This window comes from Neoarius graeffei, chromosome 18, assembly GCF_027579695.1.
Source record: "Neoarius graeffei isolate fNeoGra1 chromosome 18, fNeoGra1.pri, whole genome shotgun sequence".
Classification (NCBI taxonomy): domain Eukaryota; kingdom Metazoa; phylum Chordata; class Actinopteri; order Siluriformes; family Ariidae; genus Neoarius; species Neoarius graeffei.
Window position 1 is genome coordinate 32,173,237 of NC_083586.1, and position 21,336 is coordinate 32,194,572.

The 21,336-nt window shown below is 41.4% G+C and overlaps 1 protein-coding gene across 1 annotated transcript in view; it reads right to left on the reverse strand.

Moving 5' to 3' along the window:
- Window positions 1–21,336, reverse strand: part of cep97 (centrosomal protein 97) — a 44,585-nt gene that overhangs the window by 14,565 nt on the left and 8,684 nt on the right. The window contains exons 3-8 of the mRNA XM_060898700.1: window positions 17,941–18,099; window positions 17,754–17,855; window positions 17,539–17,652; window positions 17,272–17,438; window positions 6,116–6,280; window positions 3,889–4,037 (exon numbers count right to left, since the gene is read on the reverse strand). Coding sequence (XP_060754683.1) covers window positions 3,889–4,037; window positions 6,116–6,280; window positions 17,272–17,438; window positions 17,539–17,652; window positions 17,754–17,855; window positions 17,941–18,099 — 856 coding nt within the window. The remainder of the gene's footprint in view (window positions 1–3,888; window positions 4,038–6,115; window positions 6,281–17,271; window positions 17,439–17,538; window positions 17,653–17,753; window positions 17,856–17,940; window positions 18,100–21,336) is intronic.

Below are 21,336 nucleotides of genomic sequence, written 5' to 3' on the forward strand. Positions count from 1 at the left end.
TTAATATTTGTGGCTTTCAATCTGTGTGCTTTACTACAAGCAATAATTTTCCTGTACTGATAAAAAAATAAAACAACAGAAAATCTGTTTCAGAGGTAGCGACATTGCAAACACGAAAATTCTAGCAGATTTAGATTTAAAAAATAAATAAATAAATAAATAAAAAATTAACACTGCCAGGACTTCTGATCCATCTACTAAGTGGTCACATTATGTGTTCTAAGATGGCCAATCTTCACTCATAACCAAAGAATTATTTTAAGGCATGTGATTTTTGTACAACCAAGCAATACCAAAATTGGGTCAAAAACCATCAAGTGTAAAATCACCTTAAAGGAGATATGCAGAACCATGGCCTCACTTTTTGTTTATACATGCCTTGAGACTTCAAGAATGGCACAGGAATAATTTTAAGTGTTAACAATAAATCTAATATAGTAATTTTTACGATTAAAATGATTCATATAGGTTAGGGTTATGACTATGAAAGTGTCTTCAAAATTTCTACTTTCCTGATGTTGCATTTGGTGAACTTTTACTCATATATTACTTTTTTGAAGTTATTTTTATTGGGTCATGCAAAAACCTCCCGCACCAAACATCACCTCACTTTTGATAAATACATGTATATTAAATAAATTAATCATGATTATAAAATAAATTCATTGAAAGATGTGTAAAGTACTTTTATATAACAATAAATTGCTTAACAATTGTTGTAATAATAATTATAATTGTTAATTAATAGCAATTTATTGTTATATAAAAGTACTTTACACATCTTTCAATGAATTTATTTTATAATCATGATTTATTTATTTAATATACATGTATTTATCAAAAGTGAGGTGATGTTGGGTGCAGGAGGTTTTTGCATGACCCAATAAAAATAACTTCAAAAAAGTAATATATGAGTAAAAAGTTCACCAAATGCAACATCAGGAAAGTAGAAATTTTGAAAACACTTTCACAGTCATAACCCTAATATAGGTAGTGGTCTGAGTGAATGACCTTGACATCTGTGATGTCACAGCAGGAAGTCTATCGGTCTCATCGCCATTTCCGCTATACTAAAATACAGAGCTGACTGCAACTCCGATCCTCCATTTTGAGCCAATTTATCACCATGCCACGTAGATGTGTTGCTGTCGGGTGCAGCAACATGACATAAGGTGGATTTATGTTGCATTCATGGCCCAAGAATGTTCAAACTGCAAAGATTTGGACACGTTTTGTGACAAATTCACGGGCACATTGGGCGCCTATGAAGTGGTCTCTCCTCTGCTCTGCACATTTTACTGAAGACTCATACGAGACCTCTGATCTGTTTAGGAGTGTTGGCTATAAGCCCGTATTGAAAGAGGGTGCAGGACCAACAATTAAAGGAAAAGAAAACTACAAGGAAAGAAAGTTCAGTCGCACCAGTTCTCCCGGAGTGTGGCCCGAGCAGTAATGGCGGAGTACTTAGTATGGAGAAAATGGAGAACGAGTGGACCAGTCGTCAGATTTCTCTGTTGGATATGTTCCCCCCCGCTGTCTATGCTTGCCTCAGCAGCAATATCTCGCCCTTATGTGGAAGACGCGAATGAATGAAGAACTGAAAAGTCAGATTGTTTCAAAACAAATCAGCCACAAGATCGGCCTTCAAGAAGCAAGAACACAGACGGGTAAGATGTGACTCTCATTTGGTTACATCACAACACTCGTTGTTTACCTGCATTTAGATTAATACATGTAACTTGTATTATGTGTTTAAGTTACCGGTATAAGGTTATTTAATTTGCTTCAGAATGTGATTGTCTCAGTTCATCTGATTATTTAATGAGCCTTTTATGTTTTATCAGTGAAAATGCATGCATGTACATGTATGGTGCATAAGTTATAACGCCTATCCTGTTTTAATGAGAGTCACATGAGACTGTCAGTTCAATTCCATCCAATTCTCTAGACGGCTTTGTTCTCTGACTTTATTTCGTAAGATGGGGGCCTCCGTTACAGACATGTTACTATTGGATTCACTTTCTGATGGTTCGAACGGATACGGTTCTATGTGTAGAGCAGTAGCATGTACACACACTCCAATTTCAGGTCTATCACAGTCAGATGTATTACTATCTGAGGAATCCGAGAATCTCCAATAAATCCAAACGAAGAAGCCATTGCAACCGCTCTCGCCTGCCGAGTCTGGCTTTGATCTATAGCTGTCAAAGGCCTCGGCTTTAAAACCGGTTCCTGCTGTGACGTCATGCACTCAGGGCTGGCTGGCTCAGTGGGGCAGCTCGAATGCCAACTTTACGGTCGATTTTAACTCTCAAAAATATATATTTTTTATTCCCATTTATGCAGCATACAAGAGTGAAGGATGGAGATACTATCCACTCAGAAACATATTTAAAAATAAAGGTTCTGCATATCTCCTTTAATGTGCCCTTTCAAAAAGGACACTACTGTTTCCCAAGGAACACATTTTTGTGTTACCAGTGCAGTCATATTAGTATGCTCACATGTGGATACTTACATTATTCATCAGGCTTTTACTATATCGCACTTTTTAATTCTCTGATAGTCTGTGTTATATATCATGCAAGGATATATTGCGATACAAATATGGAGATTCAAATTGATGAAATAAAAAAAACTGAACCGCGATTATTATCAGGCTGCATAATCTCTTAGTTTTTCCTTGCAGTAATTGTGTTGTTTAGACAGGAGAGGGCACAATGACATACAACAGAGTGAATGCAAGAGACTTCACCATAGGGGGAAGTAACACAGCTCTAATACTGCGAAAACACACAAAAACAGATCTAAAATGGGAAAGAGCTGTTGTGCGATTGACAGTACAAATAGATTTAACAAGAAATCAGAGCTCTCTTTGTACAGACTGCTGAAAGCTAAAGGGAAGCAAATTGAGGTAGTAGAAATGTTGTTAAAAGTTGATTAAGAAAAGGCCCATTTTGTTATTAACTCTACATTTTAAATAAATTTTTGTTAGTCAGGTATTTACTCCTACTTTTACGTATGTGGAAAAATAACTATTGTTAGTTATGAAGAAAATGAAACAAAAGTTTTTTTTTTTTTTTAATTTACCAAAAGTAATATTTAAGTTCCGTGAGCTGGCCTAGTTGTTAGCATGTCCACCTCTCAACCAGGAGATCGCAAGTTTTACTCGCGGTTGGGTCATACCAAAGACCATCATAAAAATAGTACCTACTGCCATCTAGCAAGGCACACTGCAATACAAATGCGAGTGGGGAGTCAAACTCTCACGGTTACCAGAGGACTAGCCCCCCACTGTAACCCTAGCTATGCAAGAGCCGAGAGGCCGAGGGCCATAGAAGCGGAGATCAGCACCGCCCAATGTGCCCAAGGACCTGGTTAGTACTGGGACGGGAGACTGCCTGGGAAGACTGGGTCCTGGCATGGGAAGGACTCTGACTTTTTTAATATTTAAGTTGATAAAGTATAGGAAAATAAATGGTTACTTTTTTTGGTAATAAAATCCAATATTGTAAATCAAATCAAACTGTGAATTGGGTGAATCGTTACAAGCCTATAGTCTGACAGTGTATATATTTGTTTATTAATAAAATTCATTATATCGTAATTGTCAATTCTTGTCATTATGAGTTGAGTAAATGTGTGTGCCATGCTTATCTCACTACAAAGAAACATCAACTTTACTGTTTGTGGTAGTCACACGTATGCTGTGCAGTGAATAGATTCAAAACCTTTAAAACATTCCTTAATCACACTTAATGGTTAATTATGAGACACGGAGTTGTAATGGTATGTTGAACAGGATACAGTAAATCCCAAACTATACAGTTCTCTTCAAGATCTACATTTAACACTGCTGGTATGTATTAAAAATGAGACTGTAGTAACCTGGCTCACTGATGACATCAAGAACCTGGGTTATGGCCACTCCTTTTTGGGCTGGATCAGTCCAGTGCTGATCCATCTCCACCTGAGTCGGGTGAAGAGGACTTGTGGAATCACACTGACCTTCCTGGAGCAGCTGTTTCTGGTGCTGCCTGCATGAACACATGGGGAGGGAGAGTATTGTTTTAAACGTAGAGTATTAAAAACCTGAAGGAGAATAATCAGAAACTACAAAATGGCGAAAACTAGTAAGGCATCACGACCAACCAATCAGCTAAAATGTTCTTGATTATGCAATTATTACAGTTGGATTAAGTTTACATCCACCTGAAGATGGTGAAACTCAATTTTTCACAACTGCACATATTCCATGTTACCACATATCAGGGCTTTGAACCAGAATTTTTTTCCTATTGGTTCGTTCCGAACAGAAACGGAATTTTAACGTTTCTGGTTTTGGGTTCCACCATTAAATAGACGTTCCCGAACCGGTTAGAACAAAAAAATTTCGTTCCCGGAACGGTTAATTACGTTCCCTGTCAGCTGTTTAACAAATGGCTATAAAATTATGTCTCTGTCTCATCCAGCTTAAGCCAAATGTAGGCTAATTCTATTACAACCTTCATTAAATAAGACAAGAAATAATTCAGAACAATTATTATTTCAAATGTTGGCGATTTGGATTCTCAGTATGTCTTCCCATCTACACAAACAGAAAAAGTGCCAAAAATGAAAGATAATTCGTTTAGTGTGTTACCAAAGGCTAGTCAGGCCCTATGCATTGATAGGCTAACAGAGGTTAACGTCATTTAATGTTCCCGAGCCTCTCATTAACGTGGACAAATATACTGATATCGTGTTTGAAATTGACGTTTTCGAATAACGATAGACTGCAATATTTACCTCTTATTTAAGATGTGGAGACGTGATAGTAGTCCACCCTCCCGCTCTCTCCATTCAGTCAGCGAACGTCACACAGGAAGTGAACCCCAGCGGGTCATAGAAACTTGCGCAGGAGAAGAATGACTTTTTTATTTGTAGGCTACGGAAACTTTGAGGAACGAAATAAAAACCGGTATTAACCGGTTACCATTATTTTTAATAAGCGTTTCTGTTCCGGAACATAAAAAATAATAAAGTTTCTGGTTTCGTTTCTGTTCCATGTGAAATAGAAAAAGTTCCCGGTTTTCGTTTTCGTTCCTTGAACCGGTTCAAAGCCCTGCCACATATTTATATCAGTTTTCATTAACTATATTAGATTTTCAGTGGGTCAAAAGCTTACTTACATATTCTTAGTATTTTTTGGCACAGCTCATTTAATTGCTTAACTTGAATCAAATGCTTGGGGAAGCCTTCCATATTCTTATCCATTCCTCCTGACAGAAGACGTGCAACTCAGTCAAGTTCGTGGGCTTCCTTTCTCAGACACACTTTTTCAGTTCAGTTCCCAAAGTGTCTATGGGACTCAGGTCAGGGCTTTGTGATGGCCACTGCAGTATTTTCACTTTGTTATCAGTCTGTTACAACTTTGGAGGTATGCTTAGGATCACTATCTTGCTGGAAGACCCAGTTACGACAAAGTTTTAATTTTCTGGCTAATGTCTTGAGGTGGTGTTTCAGCACCAGTTCCTTTTCCAGCAAAACACTCCCACAACGTGATGCTGATGCCCTCATTCTTCACAGCTCACCTGCAAAAATTTAGTCTGGCCTTTTTAAACTGGTCGAAGAATTGGGGCTTCTTCGTTGTACGCAGACTTTCGGGCCATGGCGATATAGGTGTGTTTTAATGGTGGTTGTACATACTTTGGTACCTGATGCCTCAAACTCCTTCACCAGTTCCTTTATTGCTGTTTTGGAGTTCAGCTGAACCATCCTGACCAAAGTCTGTTCACCCTGGGAATTAATTTATGCCTCTGTCCTGAAAAAGCAGTGACTGTTTAGAAATTGCTCCTAAGGAGGAACTGGACTTGTGGAGGTCCACCATTTTTTTCTTAGGTCTTGGTGGAGTTGCTTTTCCATTGTATCAAGGGTGAAAAGTTGTACACAGATGTGCTCCCAATTAACTCCTAATCATTACAATTGGCCAATCAAAAGCTTCTAATGGTCATTACAGCAATTCCTGGAATCTCCCAGACTGTCAACCTGCTGTATACAAACCCCTGACCAACTGGAATTTGGATATATTGTGAATTAAAAGTTGAAATAAGTCTGTCTCTAATCAGTGTGGTACCTCTGTTTGCTGAGGATCCTCTCCAGCTTGGCATCCTCAGCTGACTGCAGTGAGGACGAGGAGATCAAGGGACATGTGGAAGCCAGGTATTGAACTAGCTGTACGTGTTGTCCAGGGCGAAACGTACGGCCTTTGCCCTGGCTGTACAACCACTCTGCTTTAAGCCTGGAGTTATAAAGAAGTCAAATAAGTTAATTCATAGCCTCTTACAACAACATAGGCCTAATTGTACAGCTTTAAAAAATTGGTATGGTGTATTTGGACTAAAAGTAATCTTTAGATTAAAGGAAAATTCCACATAGAAAACATTAAATGAGTTTATATTGAAATATCTGTCGTCATGTTGCTTAGGAGGTTCTAGTGCACATTAGTTGGTTGGTGATGTCCCTGTGGGCATTAGTAGAGCAGTTACAATAATGTTTAATAGGAGAATAAAGTTCAATAATCTCACACAAAGGATAATGGCCAAGTTTCACTGTCGGAACTTCTTTTCTTAGTCATCATTTTCCAGAAAAATTCAATGTCAATAATCTATCCATTATCCGTAACTGCTTATCCTGAGCAGGGTTGCGGGCAAGCTGGAGCCTATCCCAGCTGACTATGGGCGAGAGGTGGGGTACATCCTGGGCAAGTCACCAGATCATTGCAGGGCTAACACAGAAACAAAACCATTCACACCTACAGTCAATTTAAAGCCACCAATTAGCCTAACTGCATGTCTTTGGACTGCGGGGGAACTGGAGCACCCAGAGACACGGGGAGAACATGAAAACTCCACACAGAAAGGCCCTCGTCAGCTGCTGGGCTTGAACCCAGAACCTTGTTGCTGCGAGGCAACAATGCTAACCACTACACCACCGTGCCACCCCATGTCACAATAACGAGAAATCCAATACATAAGTAGTGGAGGCAGCAAATGTTGGACTCAAAGTTCCAGAAAGTCATGCAGTTATATGATGCAGTTGCACTGAGTTATATCGGAAACTTTGCCTGGCTAGTTGAAGTAGACGGCCTTTCCATTTCATAAAACTGGTGAAATTTAGTTCCCTCTGAAATTTGGTCACTGTAATATATGTATTTCTGTAATATCTAAAAAAAAAAAAAAAAAACCCAGGCCATTCCATGGCTGGGAAATTATTTAATTTGAGGGGATTCCCTAGCAAATAGTGTGCATGAAATCACTTGCTTCACGCAGGCAAGCAGACAGAGGAAGTCCGGTGTGCGCATGCGCAGGTTTACCTTTGACCGTGCATTGACAGTTACATCATTCTGATGCTAAACGAACAGCTGATCACACCGAGGTGCTCGCTGACCACCGATATTTATTAGTTTGGTCCTGCATTTCCTTTCCTTCGCAACATAATGTCTTTTCTTCTCGCTTTCCGTTACTGTAGTCCAGGGGTGGGCAAACTTTTTGGCTCAGGGGCCACATTGACTTTTGAAATTTGCCAGGCGGGCCGGGCCAACACCAAATTCATACATATCGAACATAAACCGGAAAAGCTTTAGTGTTATTGTAAGGCCTTCACTGACAGAGACCCAAATGCAGATCAGATTGACATTTATTTTAGTTCTCAGTCAACAAAGGCAGAGCAGAAAAATGCTTGCAGTTCAATAGCTTGGCACTGGATCCATCCAGAAAAGTAACACACACACACACACACACACACACACACACACACACACACACACACACACACACACGTGACAGTAAGAAAAGTAGCACACTTAATTCTTAAATTACATCTTTGAGCTGCCAGGATGAGTAGGATGCCAGTGTATTTGTATATTTGTATCATCATTTTATACATACAACTAAATTGCATATCATTAAATTGAACTAAATTACGTATCAGTACATATCATTTTTGTACATTTCACTGAACTCGTAGATTTACACCTGAGTGTTTTTTTTTTTTTAACCATCCACTTCCAGCCTGCCAGTACAACCAACCACCACTAGTAGGAGAGGCACCACACCATTCCAAAATGTTAGCAGTTCAACAGTTTGGGTACCACCCCATGCCAACATGTTTGCAGTTCAGTGGTTTGGCACTGGATCCATCCAGCCCACAAAATCAAACAAAACGGCTCAAGAAAGCAAAAAACTCCAAACTGGTTTTCAGGTTCAAAGTCACTCACTGAAATATTTCCAGTCCTCAAAAAATCAAAACACAGGTTCCAAACAGGTTTTCATATTCCAAAAGGCCACTCATAGATCAGAATAACCTCCACAGGCAAAAGTCCAGGAACAGATATAAGCAGAAGCAAGGTCAGCTGCTCATAATACACCTGTAATAGCAGACAGGGACATAAATGAGTTAATACTCACATTCACTCAGCAACCGCTGAGCTGTATTCATCCGTGCTTGCGCTGACTGGTTGTTAGCATAATTAGCATGCTTGGAGGAAAAGTGCTGTTTGATGTTATATTCCTTTAAAACTGCAACGGTTTCTTTGCAAATAAGGCATACAGCCTTTGATCGGACTTCAGCAAAAAATATTTAGTTGTCCATTCTTTATTGAACACCCTGCACTCGCTGTCCACTTTTCTTTTTTTAGGACCACTCATTGTAAAGCTTTATCCTGTGTTCTCGAGATAATCAGTGGCACAGGCACCAGAATGACTTCCATGGCACGCGCTGCACCACTCTGCAAATGTAATCTCGCGTGAATACGACTGACTGGAAAGACGGATCTCTAGAACACCTGTCTACATGATAACACTGACGCTTATAGTTTATAGATCTGCTCAATCGCGTTTATATGATTGTCTTCCGCGGGCCGGATTAAAAACGCCAACGGGCCGGATGTGGCCCGCGGGCCGTAGTTTGCCCACCTCTGCTGTAGTCGGTCTTTCACGTTTCATTCGTGTCCTCCATTTTCCTTTCCTGTTTCAAATTTGTATTCCACAATGCCTTGTGTGAATGGGGAAAGCCCACCACATGATGCATGACGTAGTATCTTGAATTGGGTCATGGTGAAGCAAGAAATAATAGCAGAGAATTTAGGGCCATGTGGCCCGAAATACATTAACTGTTCTATTTTAAAAAGCCTAATAAAATTGGAAGTCTGTGATTTGAATTCAGTAGCTTTCGGTCCACTAAACAAAAATAATTGAGTGTCAGGGAAAATTCTTTTTATGACCTAAACCTGAAAAAAAAAAATCGGAAAGTCAGTCTACCTTTAGTAATCTACGAGATGACAAGCATGGTGCCATTGTTGGCAGTATTACAATGAAAGTCAAAGCTTCAACATTCATGCTAATGCTGTCACCAACAACATCATCGTCTAGTGGATTACTAACTAGCCCATGGATTTGAGCAGTATGTATAGATGAAGAGGTGAGAGAGCTGGACATCCTGGGACATATTCACAATATGTTCATATTGGACATCTTTTCAACACAGTACCATTTACTCTTCTACACCTGTACATTACAATATTTCCTAAATCACACTATCTGGTGTCACTCAGAAGAGGATGGGCTGTCTGGAGTCTGGTTCCTCTCTAGGTTCCTCCTTCATGTTGTCTCAGGGTGATCTCCTTATCAGTATCTTGCTTGCTGATTAGGGATCCAAATTTATATCTTAATTTTTGCAAAGCTGCTTTGTGACAATATCTATTGCGAAAATAGCTATACAAATAGAATTCTATAGATTTGAACGGGGCGGCATGGTGGTGTAGTGGTTAGCACTGTCGCCTCACAGCAAGAAGGTTCTGGGTTGGAGTTCAGTGGCTGACGGGGGCCTTTCTGTATGGAGTTTGCATGTTCTCCCCCGTGCTTATATGAGTTTTTATTGATTGATTGCTTGCTTTATTCCCAACAGTAAAGAAGATTTAAAAAAAAAAAAAAAAAAAAAAAAATGCAATAACCAAAACATCGTCATAAACAAACAGAATAGCGTAGCCACAAGGCAGTAACATAATGATGTTCGGAAAGGATTAGGAAGAAGTAAATAACTTATCAAATCCTAACCCTCTATACCACCGCTAATCAAACTTCACTTTCTGCCATAATAAATTATATATACAAAAGAAAACAAAAGCAACAAACAAAAAAGAAAACATACCAACATGGTATAATATCGACCAAACCAAATCATATATACAGATGCTTATGTTATCCATATATATATAGACACATACAACACGTACATACATATACACATCCATACATACACAGACACCCATAATATAATTATGTATATTATATACACAAGGGCGGCACGGTGGTGTAGTGGTTAGCGCTGTCGCCTCACAGCAAGAAGGTCCGGGTTTGAGCCCCGTGGCCGGCGAGGGCCTTTCTGTGTGGAGTTTGCATGTTCTCCCCGTGTCCGCGTGGGTTTCCTCCGGGTGCTCCGGTTTCCCCCACAGTCCAAAGACATGCAGGTTAGGTTAACTGGTGACTCTAAATTGAGTGTAGGTGTGAATGTGAATGGTTGTCTGTGTCTATGTGTCAGCCCTGTGATGACCTGGCGACTTGTCCAGGGTGTACCCCGCCTTTCGCCCGTAGTCAGCTGGGATAGGCTCCAGCTTGCCTGCGACCCTGTAGAACAGGATAAAGCGGCTAGAGATAATGAGATGAGATATTATATACAAATATACACACACACGTATGTATTATATATATATATATATATATATATATATATATATATATATATATATATATATATATATATATAAAAAACACACGCGTATGTATTATATATATATATATATATATATATATATATAAAAAAACACACACGCGTGTATATATATATATATATATATATATATATATATATATATATATATATATATATATATATAAAAACACACACACACAGTATATATACACACTTGTATTACCAGTAGAATGTTATTGTAATTCCTCGTCCCTATACCTCATAAAGATCTGTTCCTTATACCTTTTTTTGAACTGGTTTATAGTTGTACATTTCATGAGCTCCACATTCAAACTGTTCCATAGCTTTACTCCACAAATAGAGATACTGAACATTTTTAACGTTGTCCTAGCACTGCGAATTTTAAATTTCAATTTCCTCCTAAAATTATAGCCCCTCTCTATCTGAGAACATTTCTTGGATATTCCTTGGTACTTTATAATTCCTTACTTTGTACATTATTAAGGCAGTTTTATATTCTATAATATCCCTGAATTTTAAACATTTTGAATTTAAGAACAGTGAATTAGTATGATCTCGGTAACCAGCACTATGAATTATTCTTATAGCTCTTTTCTGTAGTATAGTTATTGCATGAAGTGAACATTTATACGTATTTCCCCACACCACTGAGCAGTAATTTAGGTACGGTAAAACCAGGGAACAGTAAAGAATGTGGAGTGAATTATAGTTCAGGACGTGCTTAGCTATACTCAACACAGATATGCTTCTTGATAGTTTAATTAGTATGTATTTTATATGTGATTTCCAAGTAATTCTATCATCTATTATTACCCCAAGAAATTTATTATTAGAAACTCTTTCAATATCAACACCATCTACCTGTACATTTATTGCCTTATTTTCATCTCATCTCATCATCTCTAGCCGCTTTATCCTGTTCTACAGGGTCGCAGGCAAGCTGGAGCCTATCCCAGCTGACTACGGGCGAAAGGCAGGGTACACCCTGGACAAGTCGCCAGGTCATCACAGGGCTGACACATAGACACAGACAACCATTCACACTCACACCTATGGTCAATTTAGAGTCACCAGTTAACCTAACCTGCATGTCTTTGGACTGTGGGGGAAACCGGAGCACCCGGAGGAAACCCACGCGGACACGGGGAGAACATGCAAACTCCGCACAGAAAGGCCCTCGTGGGCTCGAACCCAGAACCTTCTTGCTGTGAGGCGACAGCGCTAACCACTACACCACCGTGCCGCCCGGTAAATTATAATAATAATTAAAAAAAAAAAAGGATACAAAATACTGCAAAATTGCAGTTCAGAGACAAAGTGCAATAATGTTACAGATTGAAGTGTGAGGTTGGAGTCAATGGGGGTCTCTGACCTTATTGATGAGGCCAGCTGCAGTGGGGAAAAAGCTGGCCTTATGGTGTGAGGTTTTGGTCTTGTTGCCGTATTATTGCAGTCATCTGTTTTCGTGTACCAACCAGTTTCTGTTTTGACTTTGACCCTGCCTGATCTACAGTACTCTGTCTGTTCCCGTTTGACTTTCTGCATGACTTGCTGACTTCGATTTTGGAATACCCAGAGGAGATGACCCCCTAGATTACTGGACCCAACACACTGCCAAGTTTCAAGTTTATTTTTATAGCGCTTTTAAGAACAGACATTGTCACAAAGCAGCTTTACAGAAATTTAAAGACTTTAAACATGAGCTAATTTTATCCCTGCTAAATTCCCTCATCTGTTCCAGCTGACAAATACACATCTGTCCATTCCAGCAACCTCTCTGCTTTGCGAGAGAATATTCTCCAAAGCAGGAGAGATTCGAAGTAAGAGGAGAAACTGTTTCAGTCCTCGCACTGTTAAGTAGAATTTATCTCATCTCATCTCATTATCTGTAGCCGCTTTATCCTTCTACAGGGTCGCAGGCAAGCTGGAGCCTATCCCAGCTGACTACGGGCGAAAGGCGGGGTACACCCTGGACAAGTCGCCAGGTCATCACAGGGCTAGTAGAATTTATTTAGGAAATCAAATAACACAAATTAAGTGTTAGTTGGGGAAGCCATGGCCTAATGATTAGAGAAGCAGCTGTGGGACCAAAAGGTCACTGGTTCGATTCCCTAGACCAGCAGGAATGGCTGCAAGGCACCTAACCCCAAATTGCTCCCCCCAGGCTGCTCTGGGCATTCTGTATGTCGCTCTGGATAAGAGTGTCTTCTAAATGCCTGTCATGTAATGTAACATAATTATTCCCCAATCTTTACATCAGCACTCTGAACAAATACTGACAGATGAAAATAAAATATTCTTCCATACAAATCATACTATTAACCAACACAAAGTTAAATTAACAAATGCATGTATACAAAGAAACAAGAGAACGTTCCATTGTTTATTCATCTTCCTCCTTGTCCAGCACTATTGCCAGGTCGAGGCCCATGTGCAGTATAGTTTTATGCTGGATGCCCTTCCTGCTGCAACCCTCACATTTCTGGGCTTGGGAAACAACCATTCACACCTATGGGCAATTTATGGCCCTTTTCCACTACCCTTTTTCAGCTCGCTTCAGCTCGCTTCAGCTCACTTCAGCCCGGCACGGCTCGCGTTTCGACTACCAAAAACCAGCACGACTCAGCTCGTTTCAGCCCTGCTTAGCCCCTAAAACTCGCACCGTTTTGGAGTGGGGCTGAAGCGAGCCAAACCGTGCCGACTGAGGTTGGGGGCGTGAGCAGACACTCCCCTGTGCACTGATTGGTGAGGAGGAGTGTCCTCACATGCCCACACACGCCCCGCGAGCGCGCTGGGATCTGTAAACACCGCAAATCCGGAAGAAGGAGAATTACGAATTACGAGAATTTCTGAAGCCTTATGCGCCTCGCCTCATCTATACGCTCTTGCCAGTATCTGTTGGCGTTGTCGGTGACAACAAGCCACAGCACCGAGACCAGCAACACTAACGACTCCATGTCCTCCATGTTTATTGTTTACTATTCGGGTCGTGAGACTACCGCTGAAAAGATCACTGAATCAGTGACATACAGAGCATCGTGGATGAGTTCGCGGAGCGCAAGGCTCGTCGTATGCCCTTCAAATAATGCGTGCAGTAGGCTATTGATGTTTTATTATGAGCCATGTACAGTATGTCGCCGAATGTTTTTTTTGTTTCTGAGTTACATGTTCGTTTGAAGGACTTAATGTACAAAATAACATAGTTGCACCCCGTAGTGTTGAAATTGGTAAACACAGTGCATTCAGTGAGGTTTGCACCGCCCTCCTTTTATTTCTGACTCTTCCTGTCACCGTTGCAACCTCTGAGCGCTCATTCGTATGCCCTTCAAATAATGTGCGCAGTATAGGCTATTGATGTTTTATTATGAGCCATGTACAGTATCCTAATGTTTTTTGTTTCTGAGTTACATGTTCGTTTGAAGGACTTGATGTACTAAATAACATAGTTGCACCCGGTAGTGTTGAAATTGGTAAACACCGCAGTTGCGGACATTTTGTAGCCTAAAATGATGTTATGATAAGCTTTAATAAAATGCCCGGTCATTTGCCCCGCCCCCGGCCCGGCTCTGACTTATTCCGCCACTGTCACTGATGTCACTGTTTGCGCTGCTTAACGACATCACCTGACGTCCACCCACTTTCGCTAACTCCACCCAATGTGTCCACCCACTTCCAGCCAGCACGGTTCAGCGCGGTTGTAGTCGAAATGCAACTCCAACAGCCCCGCTCAGCTCGACTCGGCACGGCACGGCTCAGCCGCGTTTGTACTGGAAAAGCGGCATTAGAGTAGCCAATTAGCCTAACCTGCATGTCTTTGGATTGTGGGAGGAACCTGGAGGAAACCCACTCAGACACGGGGAGAACATGCAAACTCCACACAGAAAGACCCTCGTCGGCCACTGGGCTTGAACCCAGAACCTTCTTGCTGTGAGGCGACAGTGCTAACCACTAAAACATTGTGCTGCCCTCTAGAACGTTCTACTGTTTATTAAACTATGTATTTTTAAAAAAAATGACAAGGGTATTTATTTGAACACCAGATGTCACTGTGGTGAGACGTTTCGAACATTCCAAACAATTGATTCTTTTTCTGAATCAACTGATTCTGATGTTTCAATTTCTCAAATGTTCTGTTTCTGCCATCACTAGTGTTAGCCAAAGTGAAAATAAACCGACATGCCAATGGAAGAGGCTTAAGCCAAGAATTTCATTAGCTCATAAATACTCGACACTCTGGAAGATCAATTACTAATTGTAAGGACTGTTTTGAGAATTTCTCAGGGGAAAAAAAAAAATCCTTTTAATTCCACACAATGATCAGATTTTAAAGAGGAACTGAAGGAAAATTTATCAAAATTCTATTTCTCATTTTACAAAATGGGGCGGCATGGTGGTGTAGTGGTTAGCGCTGTCGCCTCACAGTAAGAAGGTCCGGGTTCGAGCCCCGTGGCCGGCGAGGGCCTTTCTGTGCGGAGTTTGCACGTTCTCCCCGTGTCCGCGTGGGTTTCCTCCGGGTGCTCCGGTTTCCCCCACAGTCCAAAGACATGCAGGTTAGGTTAACTGGTGACTCTAAATTGACCGTAGGTGTGAATGTGAGTGTGAATGGTTGTCTGTGTCTATGTGTCAGCCCTGTGATGACCTGGCGACTTGTCCAGGGTGTACCCCGCCTTTCGCCCGTAGTCAGCTGGGATAGGCTCCAGCTTGCCTGCGACCCTGTAGAACAGGATAAAGCGGCTAGAGATAATGAGATGAGATTTTACAAAATGTAGGAATGCATTTCTGACAGCTATTCTGCCACTGCTATTGCAAGTTATGAGTGTTTGAAATATGCTCTGTAATACATCAGTCCATATGTCAAAGCAATGGCCATAAATGAGATTCGCTGAGACCTGTGCGAGACATCGTAGGACGGAAGTAAAACGTACAGCGGAAATCAAAGTGACCGACATCTGCCAACATTGTCAAAAGACGCACGCACCCTCCTTCGAATGCTGACGTAATCAAGCCGGAAGTTTTCCCTGTGTCTGAAATCACTCCCTACTCACTATATAGGGCACTATATAGTGTGGATGCCATTTTGCAGTGCTGTCCGAAACCTTAGTGAGGATTATGTGGGAAATGCGCTCAGTATAATATGTATTTATCACAAAAATACATGCATGTGCTTATTATTTTGAAAACCCACCAGCCGCCTGATCTGACACGTTTTAATTGTGCGACAGTAATGACGTAAATGCCAGCGCGATGGACTCGTCCTTATCCTGTCGTCTTTCCAACTATTCTCTACTCCACGTTGGTTCGAAGTCGTATGGAATAACCTCCATGCCATGTACGTGAGGGAGGCGGATGTACGTGCAGAAGTATACAGTGTAATAAAGTGCAGAATATATACACACACACATACAGTGAGACAATATATACACAGGCAAACAATCCATAACAACAGGCGAGATCAAAAATGAGAATACAGGCAAAAGGGTCGGTCGAGGCGCAAACAGTACATCAAAGGCTAACCGACAACGAGAAACAGGTACAAGGATTGTCTCATCTCATTATCTCTAGCCGCTTTATCCTTCTACAGGGTCGCAGGCAAGCTGGAGCCTATCCCAGCTGACTACGGGCGAAAGGCGGGGTACACCCTGGACAAGTCGCCAGGTCATCACAGGGCTGACACATAGACACAGACAACCATTCACACTCACATTCACACCTACGGTCAATTTAGAGTCACCAGTTAACCTAACCTGCATGTCTTTGGACTGTGGGGGAAACCGGAGCACCCGGAGGAAACCCACGCGGACACGGGGAGAACATGCAAACTCCGCACAGAAAGGCCCTCGCCGGCCCCGGGGCTCGAACCCAGGACCTTCTTGCTGTGAGGCGACAGCACTAACCACTACACCACCGTGCCGCCCCGGTACAAGGATTGTGAAACAGGAAATCAAGACAACGGGTAGAAAGGCTCAGTAATGCGTATTGTAATACTTCGCGATGCAAATGCATCAGCACAGTCCTTCAATAGGCAAACACATAGTTCCTTAATTGAGCTCAGGTGTGCCTTGTTCACGGCACGCGTGCTGGAGTCCACTCGGCACACCTTCAGGTGCACGCGCTACAGCGCGCAGGACTGACACTCCATCACTGATGAAGCTGGCAAATCTTGAAATTAATCTAAATTGGAATGATATGGTGAGCTGGCCATTGTGTAAACAGTTTTCAAATTGGTGGCGCTGACACTTCACATTTGAAGTCTCGCACAAGTCTTGTGAAGATCGTGCGGATAAGCGACGCCTGCCGTGGACCAAACGAACTACATTCAACATGGCTAAAAACCAAAAAGGCTGAGAAGTGTAATATAATATGCCGATACAAGGTCACAATATAAGGTTAATAAAACCAAAAACGTAATTGAATAGCACGTTAAGAAATAAAGCAAGTTTTAACATGACTTCAGTTCCCCTTTAACATCCTTTCTATTAAATAAATAAATAAATTACTCACCCTTCCTTTTGTGACACCACATATCCGTCAAGCACCTTCAAATTGAGGCACCAGCTCACAACATACGGACGATAATCACATCCAGGCAACGACGGTGTCGCCATCACACACGGGTTGTTCATGATGGACAGCTGCTCAAGGTTGTGGAGAGGTGCCAAGTAGGACACCTGAACGAGATATTTTCAAAGTAACCATGGGTAATGCATAGATCTGAATACACTTCTACAAAATCTAGGAGTTAATACAAATGAACAGCTTCATGACTACCTCAGTGAGGTCCCGGATTTCATTTTCAGCCAAAGAGAGAACAGTGAGGTTCAGAGGAAAGTGGGCGGGGGAAGTACGCAGACTTGTGATAATGTTGCCGTGGAGAAGAAGTGTCTAGGAAAAATGAAACACTCCGTTAACACATTAAGTTTTAAATGCTATATAATCTGGCACATCACTTTTGTACTGTTTAGCCAACAAATATTGACACTCACCTTTAAGGCAGAGAGCTTTGAAAGGTCACCTGTGTGAGAAATGTTGTTGTCAGACAGATCCAGATGCTGCAGCGTTACACAGTTGTTCAACTGCTCTACGACCTGAAAGAATATAAAATCCTGGAGCTCTGAGACCAAACACAGACACTAGACTGCTTTCTCATAGAATGGCTCTTACTATGTGTACCTTGATGTTGTTTCCTGCTAAGTTTAGCCACTCAAGATGCACCAGGTCTTTCAGTCCTTCGATGTAGCCAATGCTATTGTTAGGGAGGTTCAAGACCCTCAGTTGTGTAAGTTTCGACACACCCATCATGCGAACTAGCCGATTACAGGCAACAGACAGCTGTTCAAGAGGAGAAATTGAAAACGCAGTTGTTCATGAAGAAGGAAAGAAAACTGTGTAGCATCAAAAAAATTGCAAAACCATGATATGTAATGCTGCAACCCAGAGGTATACACGGGAGGATCTGGGGTTTGACCCCTCCCTGAAATACACCATTTACAAAATACAGATGAGTCATGGAATACAGATTCACGTAAAATAAAAAATATAATACAAAGCATGGACCTTTTATTCACGGATATGCGATATTTTCTGTGAAATATCAATAGTAAGTTAATAAACATGTAAATGCAGGTAAGATATCTTAATTATGAACTTCAGCAATCCAAACATTATGAAATGAAACAATCCAAACTGTATGAAAGCCGTAACCAATCGGAAATATACTGAAACGTCCGTGACCAATCCGTAAATTACTAGCATCCGCGATGCATCTGTATTAAAATCCGTAACCATTCCGTATTTTGTATCCTTTTTTTAATTATTATTATTATAATTTACCTGTGACCATCTGCTACCCAATCCCTACTTTCTACATCAGTCTTTGGATGAAATACGTAAACTTCACCCCTTTTGGCAAAAATGGCATTTCAGAGTTGTGTTCTCTGTATATTATTAGATGTTCCACGTCTCTTATCGAAATACTTGTCTGCTGATTAGTTAGTATTGGCTCGACTTTATCTGGCACTTCTACCTCCATCAGGTAGCTACCATCGGCAGATAACGTCACTGTGGAGACAATCTTTGTGACGTCCATCCGTGATCCGTCATCCGTATGAAGTCCGTAATATCCGTGACCAACCCGTGAATTACTAGCATCCGTGATGCATCTGTATTAAAATCCGTAACGACTCTGTATTTTGTATCCTTTTTATTTATATTTCCATAATCTGTAGTCCGTGACCTATCCATATTTTGTCAACCACCCCTGAAATAATTTTTAAAAAAGTGTTCCAAATGCATATTCGTGGGTTGTACACACATACAGCACAGCTATATTTACGTAAAATATATGTTTGTGCAGTAATTGCAATAAATCAATATTCAATAAAAGGTCAACAAAACATCACAATTACAATCTCTCCATATTTCATCAATTAAGGGCAGGAAGAGAAAACAAAAGCAGATCTGGTGTTATCAGGTAAGATGTCATTTCCTCCATTAATAGCATGTTATTTTGACATTTTTCATTACATCTGTCATAAAGGTATTTTATTTTCTATGCATATTAATGCTACTAATATAGTAAGATCAATTGATGGTTGATCAAGTCTTAAAATAGCAAAACCTGATCCACCACGGCTTCAGCTACTCACAGTGATCTTATTTAATACATTTCCAATATTTCTTTTAACATATTTACACATCCTGGGCGGCATATTTCCGGCCTGAAACTACACGTCCTGGGCGGCACGGTGGTGTAGTGGTTAGCACTGTTGCCTCACAGCAAGAAGGTTCTGGGTTTGAGCCCAGTAGCTGACAGGGGCCTTTCTGTGTGGAGTTTGCATGTTCTCCCCCTGTCTCCGTGGGTTTCCAGTTAAAGCTCATAGGAAACAGTTTTAATTTTATGCACATTTGAAACTTTATATGTAAGCATGCACCGATACCGATACTGGCATCGGCATCGGCCCCGATACTCCACTAATATACTCATACTCGTACTTGTCAAACAGTTGCCGATCCCATGCGCCGATACCAATGTTCCCCGCAGCGCTTTTTGTTCCATTCGAGAGAGAAAAAAAAACTGAAGCATTGTTGAGCTCAGGCTTGAGCATAATATGATAGGCTATACCATGCGCCGATAGTGTTCCATGAAGCGCCTTTTGCCAGCGTCCGTTTGAGGAAAAAAAGCCTCTCCCAGGAAAAAAATTGTAAATCTCAAGCATTGAGCGTAGGCTAATTTCGTCAGAAGACAAAAAAAATTGTTCGACAACAACCCATTTTTCCATGACGAAGATGTGTTTGCGTAGTCATGAAACAGTGCCGTCACAACATCTTTCCCCAACACTGTCATTTTAAACATCTCTCCACACTGCACTCCCTTTCGCTGCCATACGCAGATCGGCCTACGCTAAGATCCCCAACGTTGTCCTTTTTTAATGTTGGCTATTCGCCTAGGTAAGGGTTTTGTAGGACAGGCTACTCACTAACAAACAAATGAAAATCGGATTTTTGTATAGGTGAATCCAACCGGCAGAGTTTTTAAGTACGAGTCCAACCGGGAGAGTTTAAGAGTGAAGAGTGAGAGAGAGAGCTTTAAGAAATGGCTGATTGAGTTTTCCAACTTGTTTCAGTTGAGGGCAACGCTAAGACTAAGGAAATTGACGTCCCATCTACAGGTATGGAGCTCCACGAGCACGGGACGCGATGTTGCGAATGGACAGCAAGAGCGTCTGCCTAACAAGTTCTGCGACTGAACAAGAGCGTGCTCGAGGCATTCAACTCTCCTGCAGCACACAGCAGGATGTGCGCACATGCACATGAGAGGAGGGAGGGGGGGCATATTTTAGTCTGCATTACTGGCGATGGAAATTAAATAATACATTGTCGCCGGCCGCCACTGTTATCTTGTGCGCTCTCTGTGATGTTGCGATGGTCACTGCTCCTCCCTTTCACGCCCTTGTCTTGTTGCTAAATGTAATTGGAGTAGTTTAAGCGCACCACCAGAACAACCCTTAAGTCAACCAAGACTGCAATGTTGCGGAAGGCCGATGATAGAGGGGGTAAGGCAGCTGGGCCATAGAAGGTTCACGCTGCACGCTGCATGCTGCACGCTACACGTTCACGTGAAGAACCGGACCCTTGGGCCATTAAACTTCATGCTTGGATGTTCACGTGTTGCGTCTGTTCTACTTTGACCGAGTAACCAACAATATGGACTCTTCGGATGACGACGATTGCCTCATTCTGCTTTTACTGAGACAGAGGAAGAGAAAAAGGAACAGAATTTGGAGCCGAGAACACTTCCTTCTGAGAGAAACCCGTGGTGAATTTCACCGAACATTCTATAATCTGCTTGACAATCCCGATGAAGAACTATTTTTCAATTATACCATTCAATTATATTTTTTCTGAAGTTTTCCCCTGAAAGCATAGAGTTATCTCCCTAGACCCGTTCTGATTGGCTGGCGCGGCAGTGACCGCATGCATTGACTGGAATTTCCATCTTCACGCCTAGAAAAAAAAGTGTGCATGTTCATTTCTCGCTTCACGCGTGAAGTGTGCAGCGTGCAGCGT